The sequence below is a fragment of the Phocoena sinus genome, chromosome 12 (assembly GCF_008692025.1).
Source record: "Phocoena sinus isolate mPhoSin1 chromosome 12, mPhoSin1.pri, whole genome shotgun sequence".
Taxonomy (NCBI): Eukaryota; Metazoa; Chordata; class Mammalia; order Artiodactyla; family Phocoenidae; genus Phocoena; species Phocoena sinus.
This window is the reverse complement of record NC_045774.1, coordinates 51196896-51220542: the sequence shown is the minus strand read 5'-3', so window position 1 is coordinate 51220542 and position 23647 is coordinate 51196896. Positions and strand designations below refer to the sequence as shown.

The following is a 23647-nucleotide window of genomic DNA, read 5'->3' as shown; positions in this document are numbered from 1 at the left end:
TTTAACCTTCTGCCCACTAGATTCCAGTAGCATCCCCCAGTTGTGATAACCAAAAATGTCTTGCGAGGGGCTTCCCTGCTGGCGCGGTGGTTAAATCCGCCTGCCAATGCAGGGGACATGGGTTCGAGCCCTCGTCTGGGAAGATCCCACATGCCGCGGAGCAGCTGAGCCCGTGCATCACAACTACTAAGCCTGTGCTCTAGAGCCCGCGAGCCACAACTACTGAGCCCACATGCCACAACTACTGGGCCTGCGCTCTAGAGCCCGCGTGCCACAACTACTGAAGCCTGTGCGCCTAGAGCCTGTGCTCCACAACAAGAGGAGCCACTGCAGTGAGAAGCCCGCACACCACAATGAAGAGTAGCCCCTGTTCGCCACAACTAGAGAAAGCCTGCATGCAGCAACAGAGACCCAACACAGTCAAAAGTAAATAAATAAATTAAAAAAAAAAAAGTCTTGCGATATTGCCAGATGTTCCCCGGGAGGCAAAATCATGTATGCTTTAGAGGAATTACTGAGTTTAGCAGAACTACCATTACTCTGTTCTGCATACCAAAAACTGACAACCTTTGATCTGACTGCTCTAGCTCACTGAAACACAATTCACAGTTGTTTAGCTCTGTACTTTTATGGAACTCTGACATATTTAAGCAACAAAAGATATTACAGAGCAGCTCTGACTTCTTCCTATGATATCCATCCATCTGCTTGGGGGACATCGTAGTTTGGTCAAGGCCTAAGCTGATTTCCTCTCAAACGGACCGACCTGTCTCTACATGAGACACTTCTGGAGTGCAAGGGCAAACTTTCCTTACTTTGGAGTTTAACTCTAGGTCACAACGGGTCCCCCAAGCACCAGATGTCGTGCAGATTCAAATTGGAAACCATATTCTGGCTGTAAAGGTCTGGCCGCAACACAAGGCAGGCAGCAAGGAGTCATGCATTTGCTGGTTTCTTATCAATAATACAAGTCAGCTAGAACACTGCCCTTCTCCCTTGGTTTAAGAGGAGAAAGCGTGCCACTATCCTAAACCAAACTAAAGAGAAAGCATGAACCTGCTGACTAAGAAAACGGTTATTACACCCTTGCTAAGTTTAAACAAGTCACTCAGATGAGCTAGGGAAAAAATTCTTCTGAAAAATAGGGGGCATGCTATTGACTTATCTTAAGAGGCTTTTGAAAAGAATGACTTGAGATTATAGAGCATTTTCCAAATACACGAAGTGCTTCATAACAACTCAGTAAGCTTTAAGGAATGCTTTTCCTAGTACATCACTTTTTTTGTTGTGTAAAAGAAAATAGCCCCATTCAAAGGGTAGTAGCATATTTGATATCACCACTGCTTAAAGAGGAATGGAGTTACAGGAATGAGAAAAGTATATAATTAGTAAATAATCCCTCTCAACAAGTGAGTTAAGTAGGAAAGTCTTCTGAAGGGAGAAAAGAAAAGCCAGAAGCAACACAATCAGTGCATATCAGAAATGCATTTTTATTTTTATTTGAAAACAACTTAAATTTTTAGACAAATGATTTTAGTATATAAATTTGATTTTGTTTTTATACAGAATATAAAGATTCCCCTCACTGATCTTCCATGTGAAGGGGATTACAAGCCTGAAGGGAGATACTTTCTGCACACAAGTGTGTATCTTACGTGTAGGGTACTGGAAACCAATGTGTAGTGCTTCCACACATAAATTAGGTCAAGTGACACCACATATTAAAAAGGGGATAAGAGAAAAATTCTATTAATCAGATTCAAGAAGCAAACATGACACAAAAACTGCAGGTAAGACCAAATGAGTAACTTTAGTTAGGACACGGCAAGTTATACTAGAGTAACAGGTTTGTGAAGCTAGAGTGTGTACCACATTAAAACAGCAAGAAAGAACTATTTCTATAGAAAGGCTGGAATGAGGGATTTTTTTCACGAAAGCAAATTAACTTCTTGTCAACTGCCAAAACAGAACAGAACAGAACTGAGCATATGAGTGTTAGTATACTGGAGGCATATTAGACCAGTTTTTGTGCGGCATGCTAAAGTTATTAGAACTTCTTCACTGGTGCATATGAATCATTAATAGTCATGGAAAGTTTTTCTTGCCCCTTCTTGCCAAATTTCAGGCATGTCTTATTTTAGATGGAGTATAGCTTTTATCTATAATTTCATCCTGTAAAAACATATGAAGACAACGTTCATTCTGTGCCAGAGGATGACCAGCGACCCTAGGAATAAAAGATACAAATTCAGTCCAGTATTTTATAAAAGCGGTGGAGGGGGACCAAACATACGCATTTTAAGGTTAGGAAGCACAAACAACTTAGTAATAATAAGTGTTATTCTGGACTGCCCATAAAGCTATGGTCTATCAACTAACAGTATATTTTCTTTCCTTCAGATCATAAGGGTAATTTAGAAAACATTTAATCACTAGTTTTGCACTGCCTCTGGCGTATGTACCCAATTAACTTCTTTACATATTAGTTGGTATATTCGTAAGAAAACTAAATGAATTTTAATGTTAAAAGTGAAACAATGTCATTGATTCTAAGAATCCATTTTAAAGAAGGAAAAGATATAGGATTATAGTTAGAAATACACTGAAGTTCAATAAAAGCCCCAAAATACTAAGAAATAGGCACAAATGTTCAGGTTTTTTTGTTTTTGTTTTTTGCTTGCTTTTAAACGTTTCCATCAGACTAAACACAAGATCAGACTGAGCAACCAGACTTTATTTCAGAATTTAAAAACATCCAAGCTAGCACTGCCTTCTCCAAAAAGAAAGTATGTTCATAAGAAGACAATGAAGGTTGTGTGCTCTCAGATAACTAAAAGTTAAGGGCTTTGTATAACTTTCCCTCTGTTTACCACTCACAGATCTTCAAATTACTAGATAAAAATTAAAGTATTGCTAATAAATAAGCTCACACAACCGTATTCTCTAGGAGTTGACTTTATTTGGTCAAACTTAAGGCCAAATGCACAATTATAGTGAGTCCTTTCCAGGCATAACTCTTCCAAAAAAGAAAAAAAGAAAGAGGCTATATTTCAAATAGGAATAAAATTAAAAGCTAGAGTTTGAGTTTATTAAGTTTCTAAAGTAAAAGATAAATGATACAGTCTCCTTACATTTTCAAAAGAATATATTTTGCCACAAAAATTTTAAATGTGCACCTTTACACAAGACATGCTGATGATACTTCCATCTGCAATCAAAATGATTGCAAGTGTATTGTAAGTTTTACTGTTCATGCTAGAACATACCTTAAATCAGAAAGAATCATAAGTAAAACTATTTTTTAAATGCTGTAATTTTAAATGTAATTTGCATAAATTAACCAAGAAAAACAAATACAAAACTTAGGTCAACAAAAAGATACTCGTATTACTCAAGTGTGTTAATATTTATCACGATATTCAACTTGTTATATGTTTTCACTTTGTTTAAATGATACAAAAAGTTAGGAAATGACCAAAAAGAAAAAGCACTGGTTTATCTAAATTAATAAACAGCAGTCACCTAAAGACAGCTCAGACCACTATTCACTCTTAGACCTTGAGGAACAGAAAGCACTTACTTGTTTATAAACTGCTCCAGCCCTTGCTTCCTTTCTTCAATAAAATTGTCATCAAATATTCCATCATCTCCTCTAAAAGGAAGCTGACGCAGAAACGCTTTCCCAGGGAGTGGGGGAACTACAACCTAAAACAAGATAAGGAAAGAAAGTTCTTGAACATGCTGGCTGAGTTGGGAAAATTTAGAGAGCATAACATGAAGACAAAGTATATCTTCACTATGAGAACCATCCCATTGTTAAACTAGTTTAAATATACAGTAAAAGGGAATCAATAAAAATACACTGAAAAATGATTCAATGTTTTGGAGGCAAGATAACCAAAATGCCACAATAGTCCCTCAGACCAAAGCTCCTCGATGGCAGGGCCCACAGCTTCATTTTCATTTTTCCCGGACTTATCAAAGCACAAGTATACAAAGCAAATAATCAATACTGAAATAAAGGCTACCATGCCCCTCAGACAGTTCTGATGTCACTTGGGGAAGACAATGCTTTATTACAATGGTAACTGAAGAGATCAAACTCAACTCTCAATTAAATGAAGAAGTAAAATACTAACAATGTTCTTTCTGGCATGGGCAGATAAGAATTCTGTGGTAAATTTTTTCCACCTCATACCATCTGCATATAATCTTTCCTACCTGTGTTTGAGCTGATGACAAAATAATCAACTCTACTTGTTGCCACTCTTCCATTTCCTAGACTAAGAAGCACGTCAACTTTCTCCCAAACCCATTATCCTATCTTTCCCCAAAGACCTGTCATTTCTTCCTTCTCACACTAGAGGCACATCCCAAATTTTCCCTGTCAAAGCCTAACTTTCCTCTAGGGACAACTTATGACTGATCTCCCTCTTCTGGGAATTATCTGGAGCTCAAATATTTGTTTGAATTAAATAGCACCTAGCTATTTATTTCACAGGTTAGTTGGGTTCTCTATCTCAGAATTTCTCAACCATGGCACTATTAACATTTTGAACTAGATAATGTACTGGGGGGAGGGGTTTCTTGTACACCATAGAATACCTATTCAACAGCATCCCAGGCCTCTCTACCCACTAGACGCCGCCAGGAGGCACCCCACAGTTGTGACAATAACAATGGTCTCCAGACACTGTCAAATGTCTCCTGGGGAACAAAACTGCCCCTGGTGGAGAACCACCAATCTATCCTATTAATGCTTTCAAATCAAGGAACCTTGTCTCAGGCTTTTTATGGTTATTTTAAGAAAAGCTGGGCATACAACAGAAGCTCAAATATCTGTTAAATGACTAACCACTTAGGTGAATCCTTATCTTATGTTAAAACAGAGAAAAGGTGTGGGCAAACAAGTCAAACAAGGAGAAATATAAATAGTAAACACCAGTAATAAAATCATACATATTCTAAGAGGTAAAACCTAAAACCCTTGATGCAGAGTTTCTATCCTAAAATAACTCAACAAGGTAAAAAAGGGAAAGATCATACAACTTCTTACAGATCAGCAAAAAACAAAGAGCAAAAAAGAAACACAAAACCAATGCCCAACATAAACTTGGTAATTCCTTCCTAGATCTACTCTCCCCAGATACCCAATGCTTAAGACATCTAAAGATTTGTCTTCACAAGTTTGCTTTAACATTCTTAAATCTCTCCCCTATATTAGCATTTGTCAAGTTGAAGAGTTAAAACCTGCAGGGAACTTACAATTAAAAAACAGGGATCATGACCACTAGCTGAGCTCCAGCAGAATAGTTTATATGATGGGCAGGAAAAAACATCTGTATCTATAAAGCTATAATAAAAAAAAGGAATCTAGAACCAGTGTGTTAACGAAATGACCACCATTAATTCAGGGTAGAATTTAGCATGAAATATAAGATTAAAGATTACTATGTATTATCATCCGTAGAGATACGTTCTTACTAATACTCAAAATACTCATTGAAATGGATGGTAAGGTTGTAGGCAACAGGATTAATCACCTACAAAAATTGTGAGTGGTTTGTCCAGCTAAGATCCCAAAGATCTTCAACATCAAATTATTTTTGCTTAAGTAGTCTGAAAAGATCTACTTAGAATCCTTACACCAATTTAAAAGTAATGAGTCTGATGATATGTGTGTGTATGTGGGGCAAGAAGTGGACAGAAGGATATCTGGCCAGCATAATACAGTGAAAGCATACTGAAATAAAAAAAGCTAAAAGATTGAACCATAATGACCAGTAAATACAATAAATTTCATCTACTTTCTAGTCTAGTATAACAGATCTTAATTAAAAGTACTAATATATAAATAAAACAACTTGATTAATTGTTCTTAGCAATACTAATGTAAGTACAACTTTCACACAGGTTAAATGCCCAAAATAATTATCTGGTCTAATGTTAAAAGTGAAGTACTGTGCGTCAAAGGACAACATCAAGTGAAAACAATCCACAGAATGGGAGAAGATTTTTGCAAACTGTAAATCTGATGAGGGACTTGTAAGAGGTTTTTTTTGGTTTTTGGTTTTTTAGTATATTCTATATACAACTCAATAATAAAAGAAACTCAATAAAATGGGCAAAGGATCTGAAAAAAAATTTCTCCACAGAAGATATGTAAATGGCTGATAAGTACATGAAAAGATGATCAACATGATTAGCCATCAGGAAAATGAAAACCACGAGATACCACTTCACACACGCTAAGAAAGCTATAATAAAGAAATCAGATAATATTAAATGTTGGTGAGGATGTGGAAAAACATGGAACCTTTATACATTGTTGGTGGAAATGTAAAAATGGTATACCTGTTCTGGAAAAAAAAGTCTGGGAGTTCCTCAAAAGGTTAAACAGAGTTATCATATGGCTGTAAATCCATTCTTAGGTATGTACCCAAGAAATACAAACACATATGTCCATACAAAAACCTGCACATGAATGTTCACAGCAGCATTATTATTTTTTTTTAATATTTATTTATTTGACTGCGTGGGTCTTAGTTGCGGCATGCGAGACCTAGTTCCCTGACCAGGGATCGAACCCGGGCCCCCCGCATTGGGAGCAACGTCTTAACCACTGGACTACCAGGGAAGTCCCACAGCAGCATTATTCTCAATAGTCAAAAAGCAGGAATGACCCAAATGTCTGCCAATGATAAATGGATAAATAAAATGTGGTTTATCCATACAAAAGAATATTTTGGGGAAATAAAAAGAAATGAAGTAGTGATTAACAATACAATAGGATGAACCTAGAAAACACTCTCAGTGAAAGAAGCCAGTGAAAGAAGCCAGGCACAAACGACTACATATTCTACGTTTCTATTTATATGAAATGCCCAGAACAGGCAAATCCATGGAGAAAGATTAGTGGTTGTTTAGGGCTGGGTGAGGAGAAATTGGTAGTGATTACTCACGGGTATGGGGTTTCTCTTACGGTGTGATTACAATGTTCTAAAACTGACTATAGTAATGGTTGTACATCTTTGTGAATATAGTTAAGAACCACTGAATTGTACACTTTATTTTTAACATCTTTGAGTATAATTGCTTTACAATGGTGTGTTAGTTTCTCCTTTATAACAAAGTGAATCAGTTATACATATACATATGTTCCCATATCTCTTCCCTCTTGTGTCTCCCTCCCTCCCACCCTCCCTATCCCACCCCTCCAGGCGGTCACAAAATACCCGAGCTGATCTCCCTGTGCTATGCGGCTGCTTCCCACTAGCTATCTATTTTACGTTTAGTAGTGTATATATGTCCATGCCACTCTCTCGCTTTGTCACAGCTTACCCCTCCCCCTCCCGATATCCTCAAGTCCATTCTCCAGTAGGTCTGTGTCTCCACTCCTGTCTTACCCCTAGGCTCTTCATGACATTTTTTTTCATAAATTCCATATATATGTGTTAGCATACGGTATTTGTCTTTCTCTTTCTGACTTACTTCACTCTGTATGACAGACTCTAGGTCCATCCATCTCATTACAAATAACTCAGTTTCGTTTCTTTTTATGGCTGAGTAATATTCCATTGTATATATGTGCCACATCTTCCCTATCCATTCATCCGATGATGGACACCTAGGTTGTTTCCATCTCTGGGCTATTGTAAATAGAGCTGCAATGAACATTTTGGTACATGACTCTTTTTGAGTTATGGTTTTCTCGGGGTATATGCCCAGTAGTGGGATTGCTGGGTCATATGGTAGTTCTATTCATGGTTTTTCCAAGGAACCTCCATACTGTTCTCCATAGTGGCTGCACCAATTCACATTCTCACCAGCAGTGCAAGAGTGTTCCCTTTTCTCCACACCCTCTCCAGCATTTATTGTTTCTAGATTTTTTTGATGATGGCCATTCTGACTGGTGTGAGATGATATCTCATTATAGTTTTGATTTGCATCTCTCTAATGATTAATGATGTTGAGCATTCCTTCAAGTGTTTGTTGGCAGTCTGTATATCTTCTTTGAAGAAATGTCTATTTAGGTCTTCTGCCCATTTTTGGATTGGGTTGTTTGTTTTTTTGTTATTGAGCTGCATGAGCTGCTTATAAATTTTGGAGATTAATCCTTTGTCAGTTGCTTCATTTGCAAATATTTTCTCCCATTCTGAGGGTTGTCTTTTGGTCTTGTTTATGGTTTCCTTTGCTGTGCAAAAGCTTTGAAGTTTCTTTAGGTCCCATTTGTTTATTTTTGTTTTTATTTCCATTTTTCTAGGAGGTGGGTCAAAAAGGATCTTGCTGTGATTTATGTCGAGTGTTCTGCCTATGTTTTCCTCTAAGAGTTTTATAGTGTCTGGCCTTACATTTAGGTCTTTAATCCATTTTGAGTTTATTTTTGTGTATGGTGTTAGGGAGTGTTCTAATTTCATTCTTTTACATGTACCTGTCCAGTTTTCCCAGCACCACTTATTGAAGAGGCTGTCCTTTCTCCACTGTACATTCCTGCCTCCTTTATCAAAGATAAGGTGACCACATGTGTGTGGGTTTATCTCTGGGCTTTCTATCCTGTTCCATTGATCTATGTGTCTGTTTTTGTGCCAGTACCATACTGTCTTGATTACTGTAGCTTTGTAGTATAGTCTGAAGTCAGGGAGTCTGATTCCTCCAGCTCCGTTTTTCGTTCTCAAGATTGCTTTGGCTATTCGTGGTCTTTTGTGTTTCCATACAAATTGTGAAATTTTTTGTTCTAGTTCTGTGAAAAATGCCAGTGGTAGTTTGATAGGGATTGCATTGAATCTGTAGATTGCGTTGGGTAGTAGAGTCATTTTCACAATGTTGATTCTTCCAATCCAAGAACATGGTATATCTCTCCATCTATCTGTATCATCTTTAATTTCTTTCATCAGTGTCTTATAATTTTCTGCATACAGGTCTTTTGTCTCCTTAGGTAGGTTTATTCCGAGATATTTTATTATTTTTGTTGCAGTGGTAAATGGGAGTGTTTTCTTGATTTCACTTTCAGATTTTTCATCATTAGTGTATAGGAATGTCAGAGATTTCTGAGCATTAATTTTGTATCCTGCTACTTTACCAAAGTGGGGTTTATTCCAGGAATGCAAGGATTCTTCAATATATGCAAATCAATCAACGTGATACACCATATTAACAAACTGAAGGAGAAAAACCATATGATCATCTCAATAGACGCAGAGAAAGCTTTCAACAAAATTCAACACCCATTTATGATAAAAACCCTGCAGAAAGTTGGCATAGAGGGAACTTTCCTCAACATAATAAAGGCCATATATGACAAACCCACAGCCAACATCGTCCTCAATGGTGAAAAACTGAAAGCATTTCCACTAAGAAGAGGAACAAGACAAGGTTGCCCACTCTCTCCACTCTTATTCAACATAGTTTTGGAAGTTTTAGCCACAGCAATCAGAGAAGAAAAGGAAATAAAATGAATCCAAATCGGAAAAGAAGAAGTAAAGCTGTCACTGTTTGCAGATGACATGATACTATACATAGAGAATCCTAAAGATGCTACCAGGAAACTACTAGAGCTAATGAATTGTACACTTTAAATTGGTGAATTGTATGGCATGTGAATGTCAATAAAGCTGTCATAAAAAAAAGTGATGTATACATTCATGAAATGCGTATTAAACACTCCAGTGTGCCAGGTGCTACGTTAAGCAAAGCCACAAGCCTATCAAGACACTTCTTCCCATAATCAGACAGAAAAAGACAAATACTGTATGATCTCACTTATATGTGGAATCTAAAAGAGCTGAACTCACAGAAACAGAGAGTAGTAGATGGGTTGAGGGGTGGGGGAAATGAGGAGACATTGGTCAAACGGTACAACCTTTCAGTTAAAAGATGAGTAGGTTCTGGGATCTAATGTATAGCATGGTAACTATAGTTAACAGGATTGTATTGTACTCTTAAAAGTTGCTAAGAGAAACACTGAATGTTTCAAGAGATATTGAATGTTACCACCACTAACAACAAAACAACAAAACCAAAAACCCCTATGTGAAGTGACAGATGTATTAACTAATTTTATTATGGTAATCATTTCACAATATATACATATATCAAATCATTGTGTTATATAACTTAATGTTATTTGTCAATTCTATCTCAATAAAGGTGGGGGAAAAAAAGACACTTTTCCCTATGGTCATAAAAAATTTCTTCTTTGTTACCCAAAACTTTCCTAACTTGTTTTGTACATTTAGATCTTCAAACCATCTGTAATTTATATACAGTGAGTTATAAATCTTTATTCCCAAATAGCCAAATGTTTCAACCCCATTTACTGAATATAAATTCCTTTCTGCACAAACTGACAATGTTATTTTTGTTATGAACTAAATTTCCAGTAAACATGTGGTCAGCTTCTAAATTTTCTGACATTCTGCTAATCTATTTGTCCATACCTAAAGCAATACTACATTGTTTTAATTACTATAGTCTTAACATATGCTCTGATGTCTGCAGGTGCTAAATTATTGGTAAAAATAACTTTTGGCTATTCTTGAGCTTTCTCTGATTCTAAAGCTCTATATAAATCTGCAGGTTTATAAAGAACTCCAATAAGATTTGTATTAGAATTTTACAAATTTATAAATAAGTTAGGAGATACTGACTTATTTCTGTCAGGTCTACTGCTAAAATGCCACCTCTAAGAGAGGCCTTCCCTTGACTATCCTATATGACAGTAGCTCTCCTGGCACTCCCTATTTCCCTTAATTTTGATTTTTAGAGCATATTACCATCTAACGTATTATATACCTTACCATCTTTTTCTGGTCTCCCTTCACCACTACCCCAACTTACCCAATAAAATGCCATAAAAGTAGGGACCCTTCATTTGTTCACAGTTCTGTCTGCAACTGACAGAACACACAGAATGAGGTCTCAAATGTTTATAGAGTAAATGAATCTTCAAAAGTGAATATTCCAAACCAGGAATGTAATATTTCTGTTTATTATGGTCTTCTTTTGATCTTTCAATGAAGTTTTAAAGTTTTCTTTACATGGGTCTTATATTTCCAGTTTTATCTGTAAGTATTTTATACTTGGATATTCTTTGGAGTAAAACTGTTTTTCCATTTTTGATGGAATGCTATGATTTGTATATGTTGCTCTTGTATCCAGCCACATTTTTCTGATTAAGGACGTTTTCCTTCCTTTTCTACCTTAGTACGCTTCAGAAGCGAGAACGAGTTAGCCTTAACCTACTTCAGGGCTCCCACTATACCCACTCTTATCCTACTACACTCGAGTCACAAGATAACTTTTCGCTATTCTGAGCATACTTTTCATGACTCCATGCTATATATGTCATTCTGATGTAGGGCTGAAATAAGAGACATTAGAATGAGACCTTGTTCTCTCTATGTTGCAGCCAAAGCCACCAAATTTCTTCTAAGAGAAGACAATTATTATCAGGATATATGACAGTGTTCTAAAACTGCAGGTAGCAACCCAACAGTAGATCATGGCCATCATTTAAAAAGCTAATCTGAGGAATATCAGTACCTGTCACACAGAGTAAGGTAAGTACTGGTTTATGAAACTTCTGTTATATGTAAATGTGTGATGATAAAAAAAAAAGTATGGCATCAGTAAAAAAAAAAGAAAATGGAAATACACTGATATAGGAGATGTACTGAAGAAGAGAAATTTAGCAAGGGGAGGAGAGGAAGGTGGGACAGGAAGATCATGGAAAGATAGGAAGCAATAGCAAGAAAGTTCTAAGAAGAGTTATCTAAGTGTGAGTCAGCAAAGGCCTCAACTGGGCCACTGAAGTAGACATGAGAAGGAAGAGTTCTAAGGAAAAACTGCACACTTCCCCCATCTCCTATGAAGTAAAATGAAATTGAACTATTTGAAAAAAAAAAAAAGAAATGTTTTCTTTTACTCACTTTATTCAAGATAATTCTCCTGAGAAGTCTTAAACATTAAAATTTGGAATGTTTTGTTTTACAGTCACATTACAAATAATTCTTACCTTGCTCTCTCTTTCTAATTCACTTCGCAGCCATTCAAAGTCACTGTATCTTCTTCTAACGGTAGATTCCTTCAGCTTGAAAATAGGCAGATTTGTCTGAAACAAACAGAAAATCACTCCTAAGTTGAAGCATGTTATAGGGACTTCAAAAAAGTGGGGGGGTGGGGGAGGACCTGTTTGTCAAATTGATAATATGGCAAGCCTAGTTATGTTAATATAAGAAAATCATAAAGTTATTAAGATGACATTTTACCTTTAAATGTAAAAAAGTACATTTTTTTACATGGCTGTTAAAAAGTATGTTACTTATACTAGAATACAACCTTTAAAATGCACGTTTGTACATATGCTTTTGGATATCATTCTGCCTGACGTCAGTTACATAAATATAGGTCAGTTTTTCTATTTCAGTAAGCTGTAAAAATATCAGGAGTGAGATGAAGCTAGCTCTGATTGCTATACAGTTTAGTATACAACGCTCATAGGGGAAACAGACCTTAACTACTTTGAAATGAAATACAAAATATTTTGTTATTATGACTAAATTAGATGTTTCATAGTGAAAGAAAAGAATACAGAATTATTCTTAATAGTCTTCTTAAAAATGCGAGAAAACAGCAGGGAAAGAGTGCAATGCACTCTTACCACGAATAGGAAATTAGGAGTTATACACATAAGGTCTACCTATCCAGAACTTACAGGCTGAGGGCAAGTTTAAGAACTGAAAACATAATGCCCAGTACCTTGAGGTTACATCGGAATGGAAGACTATTCTTGAAAGAACGCAAAGACTACTTCGGTCAAATTCTAAACTTAAAGTAATAAGAAAGATTTCTATTATCGTTTACTGATCCTAAAGAGAAAATACACTATCAAATGCAATTTAAAATGGTTTACGACTGAGGGCTATTAGCAGAAGCTGTATACCACTACAATTTTATAACCAAGAATAGATTTTAAAATGCATATAATATCACAAAGTTGGTTGGGACACAAATGACCTAACACAATTAATGCCATACCATACTGAAAATGCTATTTAATACTATATACTCTCAGATTATATTTTGTCCTTTATTCAGTCTTTGCACTTGTAGAATGACAAACTATTTTAAAGCTGAAAAGAAAAAGTGTCACCAGAAGGAAAGACTGGCTTCTTACAGGGACATCATCATCATGTAAAATTCACCAAGAAACTTCCAATCATTTGTTAAACTTAATGCCACTAGTAAGTGTCATTCAGCAAAAGAAAAGCTTTTTATTCAGGACCTTAAACCCATTTTGCAGTGGTTTCAATTTTTTCCAACGTGTATTAACTTCTCTATGTAGTATACCTTATAGCTTGGAATCTTCTACAGATGCTATTGGGCATAACACTGTATAGGTTTCAAGCATGAAACCAAATCTCACAAGAGGTTTAAAAGCACTTGAATTTTCTTTCCCAGGTAACCACAACATTTGTTCATTGTATTAATGACTAAGAGCAAAATTGCACCTAACAAGACTCTTATTATACTAAAAGTCAAGCTTATATTTAGAGATGCTGGCTTGCTGTACAGAGGGGTATTCTCACTCCCCACAGGGAATAAAATTAGGTCCCCTGGAGAGCAGGATGATAATTCCCAGAAAGAAAGCACTAGATTATTTCTCTCTAATTTCACCCATTGGCTTTTTAACCAAGTTCACCCTTCCGCATTAAAATATTAAGTCTTTGTAAGTGTCTAAAGATAGAAAGGCCTTTACAGAATTGAGTGTTTTTTGCAGGTGAGACTTTACATTTTGAATTCCCTCCTCTCAAATTACTTTACAAAAGGGATTAGCTGCTCTCTTTATTCAATATGTTAAGATCAAGCTTGTGAAAAGAGTTCCCTAAGAATTTTCATACTTATGGGTACGGAAGTCTATAAAGTTAATCTCTGAAACAACATATCAAGCTTACAGGTACAATGTTGAGGGAAGAATGCCAATTCAGCTCATTTTACCTCCATTTTCCCTTTTGAACTTTTGACACAAGCATGATTATATCTGATTCACTTTAATAGACAGGTAGTGGGAGGGAGAAAAAGTCCATTCCTTTCTATGATTAGCTAAGAGTTTGATAGATTATATATCAAAAAAAGATCATGGTTAGCTTAAGAAAACTTCATGGTTTTCTCAGCTGGTTATAATTTCTCTTTATATGAGGACTGCTTTAGAGTTTTTTGTGGTTCTTTTTTAACATCTTTATTGGAGTATAATTGCTTTACAATGGTGTGTTAGTTTCTGCTGTATAACAAAGTGAATCAGCTACACATATACATACATCCCCATATCCCCTCTTATGTCTCCCTCCTGCCCTCCCTATCCCACCCCTCTAGGTGGACACAAAGCACCGAGCTGATCTCCCTGTGCTATGCAGCTGCTTCCCACTAGCTATCTATTTTACATTTGGTAGTATATATATGTCCAGGCCACTCTCTCACTTCATCCCAGCTTACCCTTCCCCTTCCCCGTATCCTCAAGTCCATTCTCTATGTCTGCGTCTTTATTCCTGTCCTGCCACTAGGTTCTTTAGAACCTTTTTTTTTTTTTTAAGATTCCATATATATGTTAGCATACGGTATTTGTTTTTCTCTTTCTGACTTACTCCACTCTATATGTCAGTCTCTAGGTCCATCCACCTCACTACAAAAAACTCTATTTCATTTCTTTTTATGGCTGAGTAATATTCCATTGTATATATGTGCCACATCTTTATCCATTCATCTGTCGATGGACACTTAGGTTGCTTCCATGTCCTGGCTATTGTAAACAGCTGCAATGAACATTGTGGTACATGACTCTTTTTTTTTTTTTTTTTTTTTCGCGGTACGCGGGCCTCTCACTGTTGCGGAGCACAGGCTCCGGACACGCAGGCTCAGCCGCTCCGCGGTATGTGGGATCTTCCCAGACCGGGGCACGAACCCGTGTCCCCAGCATCGGCAGGCAGACTCTCAACCACTGTGCCACCAGGGAAGCCCCATGACTCTTTTTGAATTATGGTTTTCTCAGGGTATATGCCCAGTAGTGGGATTGCTGGGTCATATGGTAGTTCTATTTTTAGTTTTTTGAGGAACCTTCATACTGTTCCCCATAGTGGCTGTATCAATTTACATTCCTACCGAGAGTGCAAGAGTGTTCCCTTTTCTCCACACCCTCTCCAGCATTTATTCTTTGTAGATTTTTTGATGATGGCCATTCTGAGCAGTGTGAGGTGATACCTCATTGTGGTTTCGATTTGCATTTCTCTAATGATTAGTGATGTTGAGCATCCTTTCGTGTATTTGTTTATAGAGTTTCGATAAAGTCACATCAAGTAATTCTTAGTATTATTTGCCCATTATTTTTAGAGTGGTAAGTGTGCCTGTTAACTTCTCCCTGATCATCACAAGGACTTGCAATCAACTTGATCAAAATACAAATGAAAGATGCTGAGGTTTTTTGTTTAAGCCACTGGACTATCCCTGTTGATTACAAACTCTCATGATTGGTCACTTTCAACTTATTTAACCCTTATAAGATATTCTATTTTGGTTTTCTAAAGAGAAAAGAGTACGGATAATTTGTTTCCCCTACAGTTTTGGGAGGATGCAACTATTACTACAGTTTAAGAGCATCTATAAAAGGGCACAGTGCTAGATAAGATGAGGAATATAACAATGAGTAAGATACAGTCCCAGCCCTTATGAAGCTTATAATATGTTAGGTTACAAGAAAAGCATATAAAAAGTTAAATTTACACGGTTAAAAATACCATACACCATAAACAAAAAGTTGAAAGACCACAAAAAACTGTAGACAAATATATGCAATAAAAAACAAAGAAATAATTTCATGAAAATGTAAAGAACTTAAAAACTAATGAAAGATAAAGATGACTAACCTGACAAACAGAACAGGCAGAACACACAAAAACAGTAAGATCCCATTTTCATTTGTCAGACAAGCAGGTATTAAATTTTAATACCCAATGATGGTGAAGATAGATAGGCATCTAAAAAACTTGCTGATAATAGTGAAAACTGGTACAACCTTTTAAGGAGGGTGTTTCGGTGATATCTATCATTCTTTTAAATGCATTTATCTTTTTTTCTTAGTTTAATTAAAAATTTTTTTCAATTTATTTATTTATTTTTGGCTGCGTTGGGTCTTTGTTGCTGCACGCGGGTTTTCTCTAGTTGCGTTGAGCAGAGGCTACTCTTTGTTGTGGTGTGTGGGCTTCTCATCGCAGTGGCTTCTCTTGTGGAACACAGGCTCTAGGTGCGCAGGCTTCAGTAGTTGTGCCACGTGGGCTCAGTAGTTGTGGCGCACGGGCTTAGTTGCTCCACGGCATGTGGGATCTTCCCGAACCAGGGCTCGAACCCGTGTCCCCTGCATTGGCAGGCGGATTCTCAACCACTGCGCCACCAGGTAAGTCCCAATGCATTTATCTTTTTTTTTTGCGGTACGCGGGCCTCTCACTGTTGTGGCCTCTCCCGTTGCGGAGCACAGGTTCCGGACGCGCAGGGTCAGCGGCCATGGCTTACGGGCCCAGCCGCTCCGCAGCATGTGGGATCTTCCCGGACCAGGCACGAACCCGTGTCCCCTGCATCGGCAGGCAGACTCTCAACCACTGTGCCACCAGGGAAGCCCGCATTTATCTTTTAAGCCAACAATTCCACCAGGAATTAATCCTACAAATATTTCCACATATGCAGAAAGGTATCAGTGCATAGAAATTTACTTTAGCATTGTTTATATAATACCAAAAAACAAAAAATCACAACACACACACAAAAACCCAGAAAACTAAAAATCTTATTAAACTGTTACAAACCTAAAATGAATAATTATACAGCTTTTAGAAAATATAACTCAGCCATAGACTGATCAGGAAGCCTGCCTGAGACGTGTAAAGTATAAGAAGTTTCAGAACAGTATCTATCTACAGTATGATACCATTTGTATAAAGAAAAAGGAAAAAGCATAAAGGAACTGACGATTGGTTTGGTCAGTATACCTTTAACACATGGAGTCAGCCATACTTCAGGAAGACAGTTGAGAATGGTGAAAACAGTGTGAACTACATGCAGAGAAGAAAGAAGTATATTTAGGAAGTAATTCTTGTATATTCTAAACCATAGGAGATGATGGGAATTAAAACTGAAAAGCCTGAATGTCTGGCTAAGGTATCTCCCTGTGAGCACCAGCAGTTAACAAACATCTCTGAACAGGAAAATATCTTTAAATCAAAAAAGTATAACAGAGAAGTTACTATGAATTCAACAGATTAGCTACATGTACTACCAAGGGGCAGCATGAAAACAGATGGTTCTATTCTCACCACACACAGAAGCATTTTTTTGGTGGTAATTATGTATGATTCTGGATATTAACTAGACTTATTGTGGTGATCATTTCACAATGTATACAAATATCAAATTATGTTGTACACCTGAAACTAATATAATGTTATATGTCAGTTATTCCTTAAAAAAAGAAAAAGGTTGGTTCTAGCTAGTTTTAAGTTTTATCTGCTTGAAGAATATGGAAAAGAGACAGACAACTGAGGCAAATTATAGCAAAAATTCTTTAAAGGTTTTTTTTTGGATATCATTTAAAATGCTTTTGACTTATCCAGAGACAAATAAAGTGCTGAATTCTGAAACTAAACATAAATCAGACTTAACTATGGTTAACTTAAGATGACTAAAACTTCTGAAACTTAAAAGGCAAGATTTAGTATCTTCTCATCCTTACATTCATATTTTCCTCCTAATTTCAAGAAAAGTTGCTCTAGGGACTTCCCTGGTGGTCCAGAGGGTAAGACTCTGTGCTCCCAATGCAGGGGACCCAGGTTTGATCCCTGGTAGGGGAACTAGATCCTGCATGCATGCTGCAACTAAGAGTTCACATGCCGCAACTAAGAAGTCTGCATGCTGCAACTAAGAGCCCGTATGCTGCAGCGAAGATCCCATGTGCCACAACTAAGACCTGGAGCAGCCCAAATAAATAAATAAATAAATAAAAAGAAAACAAAGAAAAGCTGCTCTAGTTGCTCAAGCTGAGCATAAACTAGAAACCACAGTTTTCCTCTAGCTATGGTTCATTTTACCTAACAGGTAAAAGTGTCAAACTCAGCCATTTGTATGAAATAACAATATTTGAGGAACAGTGACCAGAGACAGGCAAGATCAGAGACAAGCAAAACTAAAGTCCATCATTAGGCAGGAACCATAAGCTAAGACAGCCATCAGTTATTTGTGTAGGTATGTGTTATTAGTAAATGCTGAAGGTGAGCTTAAGTAACCTTGGCCTATTTTAGACTTCTCAGTTTCATTCATGGAATTATGAACGTTCTTCAAAGCAAAGACAGAGGCTCCTATAAATATTTATATCAACTATTGTCGTACATATAAGAAACTGCAAATTAACCATAATTTAAAGCTATGTCAGGGCTATGGCCCAAACTAACACTTAAAAACAGAGAATTATAATCATCTGCCCCTCAAAAAGTTAAGTTGGTTGCCTGGAATCCATAAAGTCTATAAAAACTATTTTATTCCACATTGAAAATATGCTTTTAGTAATCATTATAAGCCAAATACTAGTTAAATGTCACCACTACTTAATAACATTTTTTGGGAAAACTATAAAATAGGTTACCTATATTAACAAGGGAGGCAAAAGCTGAGAACACAACACGAGTGATCAGATCTGGCACTGAAAGGAGCTTTTAAAGTCATATCTAAATATAGAACACAATATTAAAAAGTCAGAGCTAAAAAAGTCAATCCAAAATCTCTACTCCGTATCCTATTCCTACTACTGAAGTCAAAGAAGTCTTCTTCAACCTGGTTATGCTTCAGAATTACCTGAGTAGTTTAAAACAACTTCTTAAATGAAGAATAACACAAGTAGAGAAAAGTGCACAAATACATTGAGGGTACAGCTCAGTAAGTTTTCTGGTGGTAGTAATCTGGTAGTCCTAAAACAAAACAAAACAAAACATGGGGCGTCCCTGGGGGCGTAGTGGTTAAGAATCTGCCTGCCAATGCAGGGGACATGGGTTCGAGCCCTGCTCCGGGAAGATCCCACATGCCATGGAGCAACTAAGCCCATGCGCCACAACTACTGAGCCTCTGCTCTAAAGCCTGTGAGCCACAACTACTGAGCCCACGTGCCACAACTACTGAAGCCTGCGCTCCTCAGCAACAGAAGCCACCTCAATGAGAAGCCTGCACACTGCAACAAAGAGTAGGCCCCACTCGCCGCAACTAGAGAAAGCCCACATGCAGCAACGAAAATCCAATGCAGCAAAAAATAAATAAATTTATTTAAAAAAAAAAAAGAATCAAGCACCGCCTCATTATTGCTCTTTTTTTTTTAATGTTTAAAGTTTTTACTGATTTGACACAAAACGAAGATAACATAAAATTCTTTATAAGATTCACACTGGTAACAAATTGGTTAAGGAATGTCAGTTCAGAGTATTTAAGCTTAATACTTCACAAAGAAAATTCAAAATGCCCATAAATATGACAATTCATAAAATGAAAGAAACTTGATGGAGACTTCCCTAAATTTGACAAGCCCCATAATCTACATGGCATTACAAATAATGATATATGACACTATTTTTTCCCTAAATTATCATTAGTAAAGAACAAAATGTTATTCTCCATGCTGGAGGAAGGAATATAATTTTAAAAAATTTTTTCTATGTAAAATATTATAAAATTGCTGTCATATGTAGAAGTGATCAACGAGTATACAGCAGCAAAAACCTCAAAAAAATACAGAATGGTGTTAGGCAGTTAGTAAAAGTATGTTAATTTCTGAATTTTGTGATGTCAGTAATATTCTGCAGTTTTCTTTTTTAATTGAAGTATAGTGGATTTTCAATATTATATTAGTTTCAGGTGTACAACAGAGTGGCTCAAAATTTTTATAGATTATACTCCATTTGTATTATAAAATATTGGCTATATTCCCTGTGCTGTACAATACATCCTTGTAGTTTATTTATATATGCCTTGTTATCTCTTTAGTCTCCTTCAATCTAGAGCAATCCTCCTGCCCTTTTGCCATTTAAGACATTGGCAATTTTAAAGAATGCAGGCCAGATATCTGAGATACATTATACACTTGAGTTTGTTCCTTTCCTCATGACCAGTTTCATGTCGTTCATTTTTGTCAGGAATGTCCTTACAGAAGGAATGCTGAAGCTTTCTCAGTGCCCGACATCAGAAAGCACGTGATGTCAGCTTGTCCTATTATTGGATCACTTGGTTAAGGTGAGGTCAGCTAGATTTCTCCCATGTAAAAAGTTACCTGTTTTCCTCTTTATAGTGAGGTTTTTTTTTATTCTTGCACTTACCCTTTATAATAAAATTTAGTGCCATTTGGAATTTACCCAGCTAAATTTAAAACTTATAGAACTGGCAGAGCACAGAATGAATTCTTCTTGGAGAATTCACATTTTTAGGTGAAATTACTTGCCTGACTTTAACCATTAAGAGAGAGACTGGCTTACTGCAGGAAAGCCCTACTCTCTGCCAGATACAGTGTGAACATGCAGATGTGTAAGGACATTATGTTCACAATTTGTTGATTCAGAAAAATTAAGAAGACTTATAGTCTACTTGGCTAGAATGAAGCCATGGATATTTGTTACTTGTCCTATGCAAAATTCAGGGCAATTCTCAAGCTTCTGTGTAGCTTATGAAAAGGTGATGGACTGATCACTATATAAGAAACCTGGGGCATTCAGAAAACTAGAAAAGAACAAGACTAACAGCTTGAAGAGAACTATTCAATATTATTTTATTGCTCTTTATTTTTCCTAATAATATACCAGAAACAAAACTGCAAAGGGATGAAATGTTATGAGAGATGCCTATATGCCTGATACTCTTAAAAAGCTATTTATATAAAAGAGAAACCAGTCATTTCCCACAAGGTATTACTAATCACATAGGGTAAAATCATCAGGAATCCAAACAGACATTATATACTAAAGAACAGATTTTGAAACCATGGTATAGAGCTCTAAAACAAGTGCTCCCTTCATGTCCAAGCAGAGGAAATGGCCACATTATTGGTCTCCAAAAAGCTAGGTCTTACACACTTACACAGGCTGACCTATTAAAGTCAGCAGCTCACAGATACCCTATATGTAACCTGATTATCACTGATAGCCAAGCAGAAAACCAAGCCTCAAAACGTGGTCACCTGAATATAGCTTAACAATAGATATTAGAAAAATGTTTACTAGGTGTTTCTAGTATTTCTTCAGATAGTGTCATGTGTACATTTGAAAAAAGAGACTGGCAAAGACATCAAAAGTATACCCAATAGACCATACTCTATTCAACCAATCCTAAGAGATGTAAATGGATGCCTCACTACAGTTCTCATTAAAAGGTTGTATTTCTCCAAATATCTACATCTAGAGATAAAGGATAAGCTGAGAAGTGCTTAAGCTATTACCTCGCCCTTCAGTACTTTTGATACTTGTTTTACCCAAACTGGAACAGCATGAATAACTGGAGATATGGTTTATAACCTAGATGAACTCTAAATATGGCTTGGGAGAAGTCATTGAAGTGAAGAATAAGCTTTTAGTCTGGAGAACCTTTGAAATGTAGATTGTCATTAAGCCAAGGTATTTAGTTTAGTTTCTTTCTTTCTTTTTTTTTTAAAATAAGGACGTGGCCTTCCTGTGATACAATTTCCCGTTATTTTAAAAGAAGTATCCTTTATGGTATAATTTCTGAGACAGTAGAGAAGAAATTATCTAGACTGGTTTAATGTATAAACCAAGTAATTCCAAATACTTTTCCTACTTTGTCCATATTCTTCATTTGTGAATGGCAACAAGATTCATTTGTGAGCTCATGCAAGGTTCTCAATGAACAACCTTTAATGGAATTGTGCAGTAATAATTCTACTGTAAAGGAAAATTTGTTCTTAATAGTTCATGAACACTTACATAATCCTACAGGCTTCTGCTGAAAGAACACCGCCTATTAACAGGGTAACCTTTTTTTGAACAATTTTTGAAGTGTAAAACTACTTTCTATCTCTTTCCAATGTGCCTAATTGTAAGAATTGCCTCAAGAGGTTTTATTTTTTTTTAATTTATTTTATTTATTTTTGGCTGCGTTGGGTCTTCATTGCCGCACGCGGGCTTTCTCTAGTTGCGACGAGCAGGAGCTACTCTGTTGCGGCTCGCAGGCTTCTCATTGCGGTGGCTTCTCTTGTTGCGGAGCATGGGCTCTAGGGCACGCGGGCTTCAGTAGTTGTGGCACATGGGCTCAATAGTTGTGGCTTGTGGGCTCTAGAGCGCAGGCTCAGTAGTTGTGGCTCACGGGCTTAGTTGCTCTGCAGCATGTGGGATCTTCCCAGACCAGGGATCGAACCCATGTCCCCTGCATTGGCAGATGGATTCTTAACTACTGCACCACGAGGGAAGCCCTGGACACTATCTTCTTATATCTTATCATATATCATAAGATATATCATATCTTACCACCAGGGAAGTCCCTCAAGAGGTTTTAAACACACTCCCATCCCCACACACTCCAAGTGCCCTCATCTAGAAAATCTCATTCAAATTAGCATGGGTTGGAATCCAACCATCAGTATTTTTAGGTGATTCTAAGGTACAACCAGGGTCAAGAACCACTGCCCTAGACTCACTAAATGTGAAACAGGGTAGGGGGGGACTCAGGAATTTGTATGGTCACCAGTGATTCTAGTTTAGCCAGGACAGATAAGGGCAGTATTTTACCTCCTCAAGGATAGTGATCTGGAACTAACACTATGAGAACACTGAACTGGAAACGGGATGCAAAGTCACTGTAAGTAAAACTATAATGTAGAAACCAGTGCAAGAATATTAGTTAAGAAGCTCTTTTCAGTAGATGTATTTTTTTTTTGCGGTATGCGGGCCTCTCACTGCTGTGGCCTCTCCCATTGCGGAGCACAGGCTCCGGACGCGCAGGCTCAGCGGCCATGGCGCACGGGCCCAGCAGCTCCGCGGCATGTGGGATCTTCCCGGACCGGGACACGAACCAGTGTCCCCTGCATCGGCAGGCGGACTCTCAACCACTGCGTCACCAGGGAAGCCCTTCAGTAGATGTATTTTAAACTTCAGTATATGCATTACCACGCACATATGGACAACAGAGATCTAAAAAAGACACCCTCCTTAAGAGATATTTACAGCATAAAACTGGGGGGTGGAGAGCAAAGTAGTCTTCCAAGATTTATTACCTTTAGCAGTGAAAACCATAATTCATCACAGACTTACTGTTTAGATAAAAGGGTAGAAACCTGCACTAGAGTAATCAGTGTAGAAATGAAATAGACATAAAACATACACACATGAATATATTAGGTTAAGTCTGCATGGTAGGCTCATAAAAAGTATCCTTACCAAAAAACAAACAAACAAAAAACACAATGGTACATGCTCATTTGCAGATATGTCATTTTGATACATTACTGACCCTTGAACAATGCTGGGTATTAGTGGCGTTGACCCTCCTTAGAGTTGAAAATCCAAGTATAATTTATAGTTGGCCCTCCAAATACATGGTTCCTTTCTATCTGCGGTTCTGCAAACATGGA

At 37.0% G+C, this 23647-nt stretch overlaps 1 protein-coding gene across 3 annotated transcripts in view; it reads right to left on the bottom strand.

Annotated features, from left to right (window-relative positions):
* Positions 1-1470: 1470 nt before the first annotated feature.
* SNX3 (sorting nexin 3) overlaps positions 1471-23647 on the bottom strand; it is a 44294-nt gene continuing 22117 nt past the window's right edge. For all 3 annotated transcript variants that reach the window (XM_032651286.1, XM_032651288.1, XM_032651287.1), the window contains exons 2-4: positions 12014-12109; positions 3581-3705; positions 1471-2227 (exon numbers count right to left, since the gene is read on the bottom strand). In XM_032651286.1, coding sequence (XP_032507177.1) covers positions 2122-2227; positions 3581-3705; positions 12014-12109 — 327 coding nt within the window. In that variant the 3' untranslated portion in view covers positions 1471-2121. The remainder of the gene's footprint in view (positions 2228-3580; positions 3706-12013; positions 12110-23647) is intronic.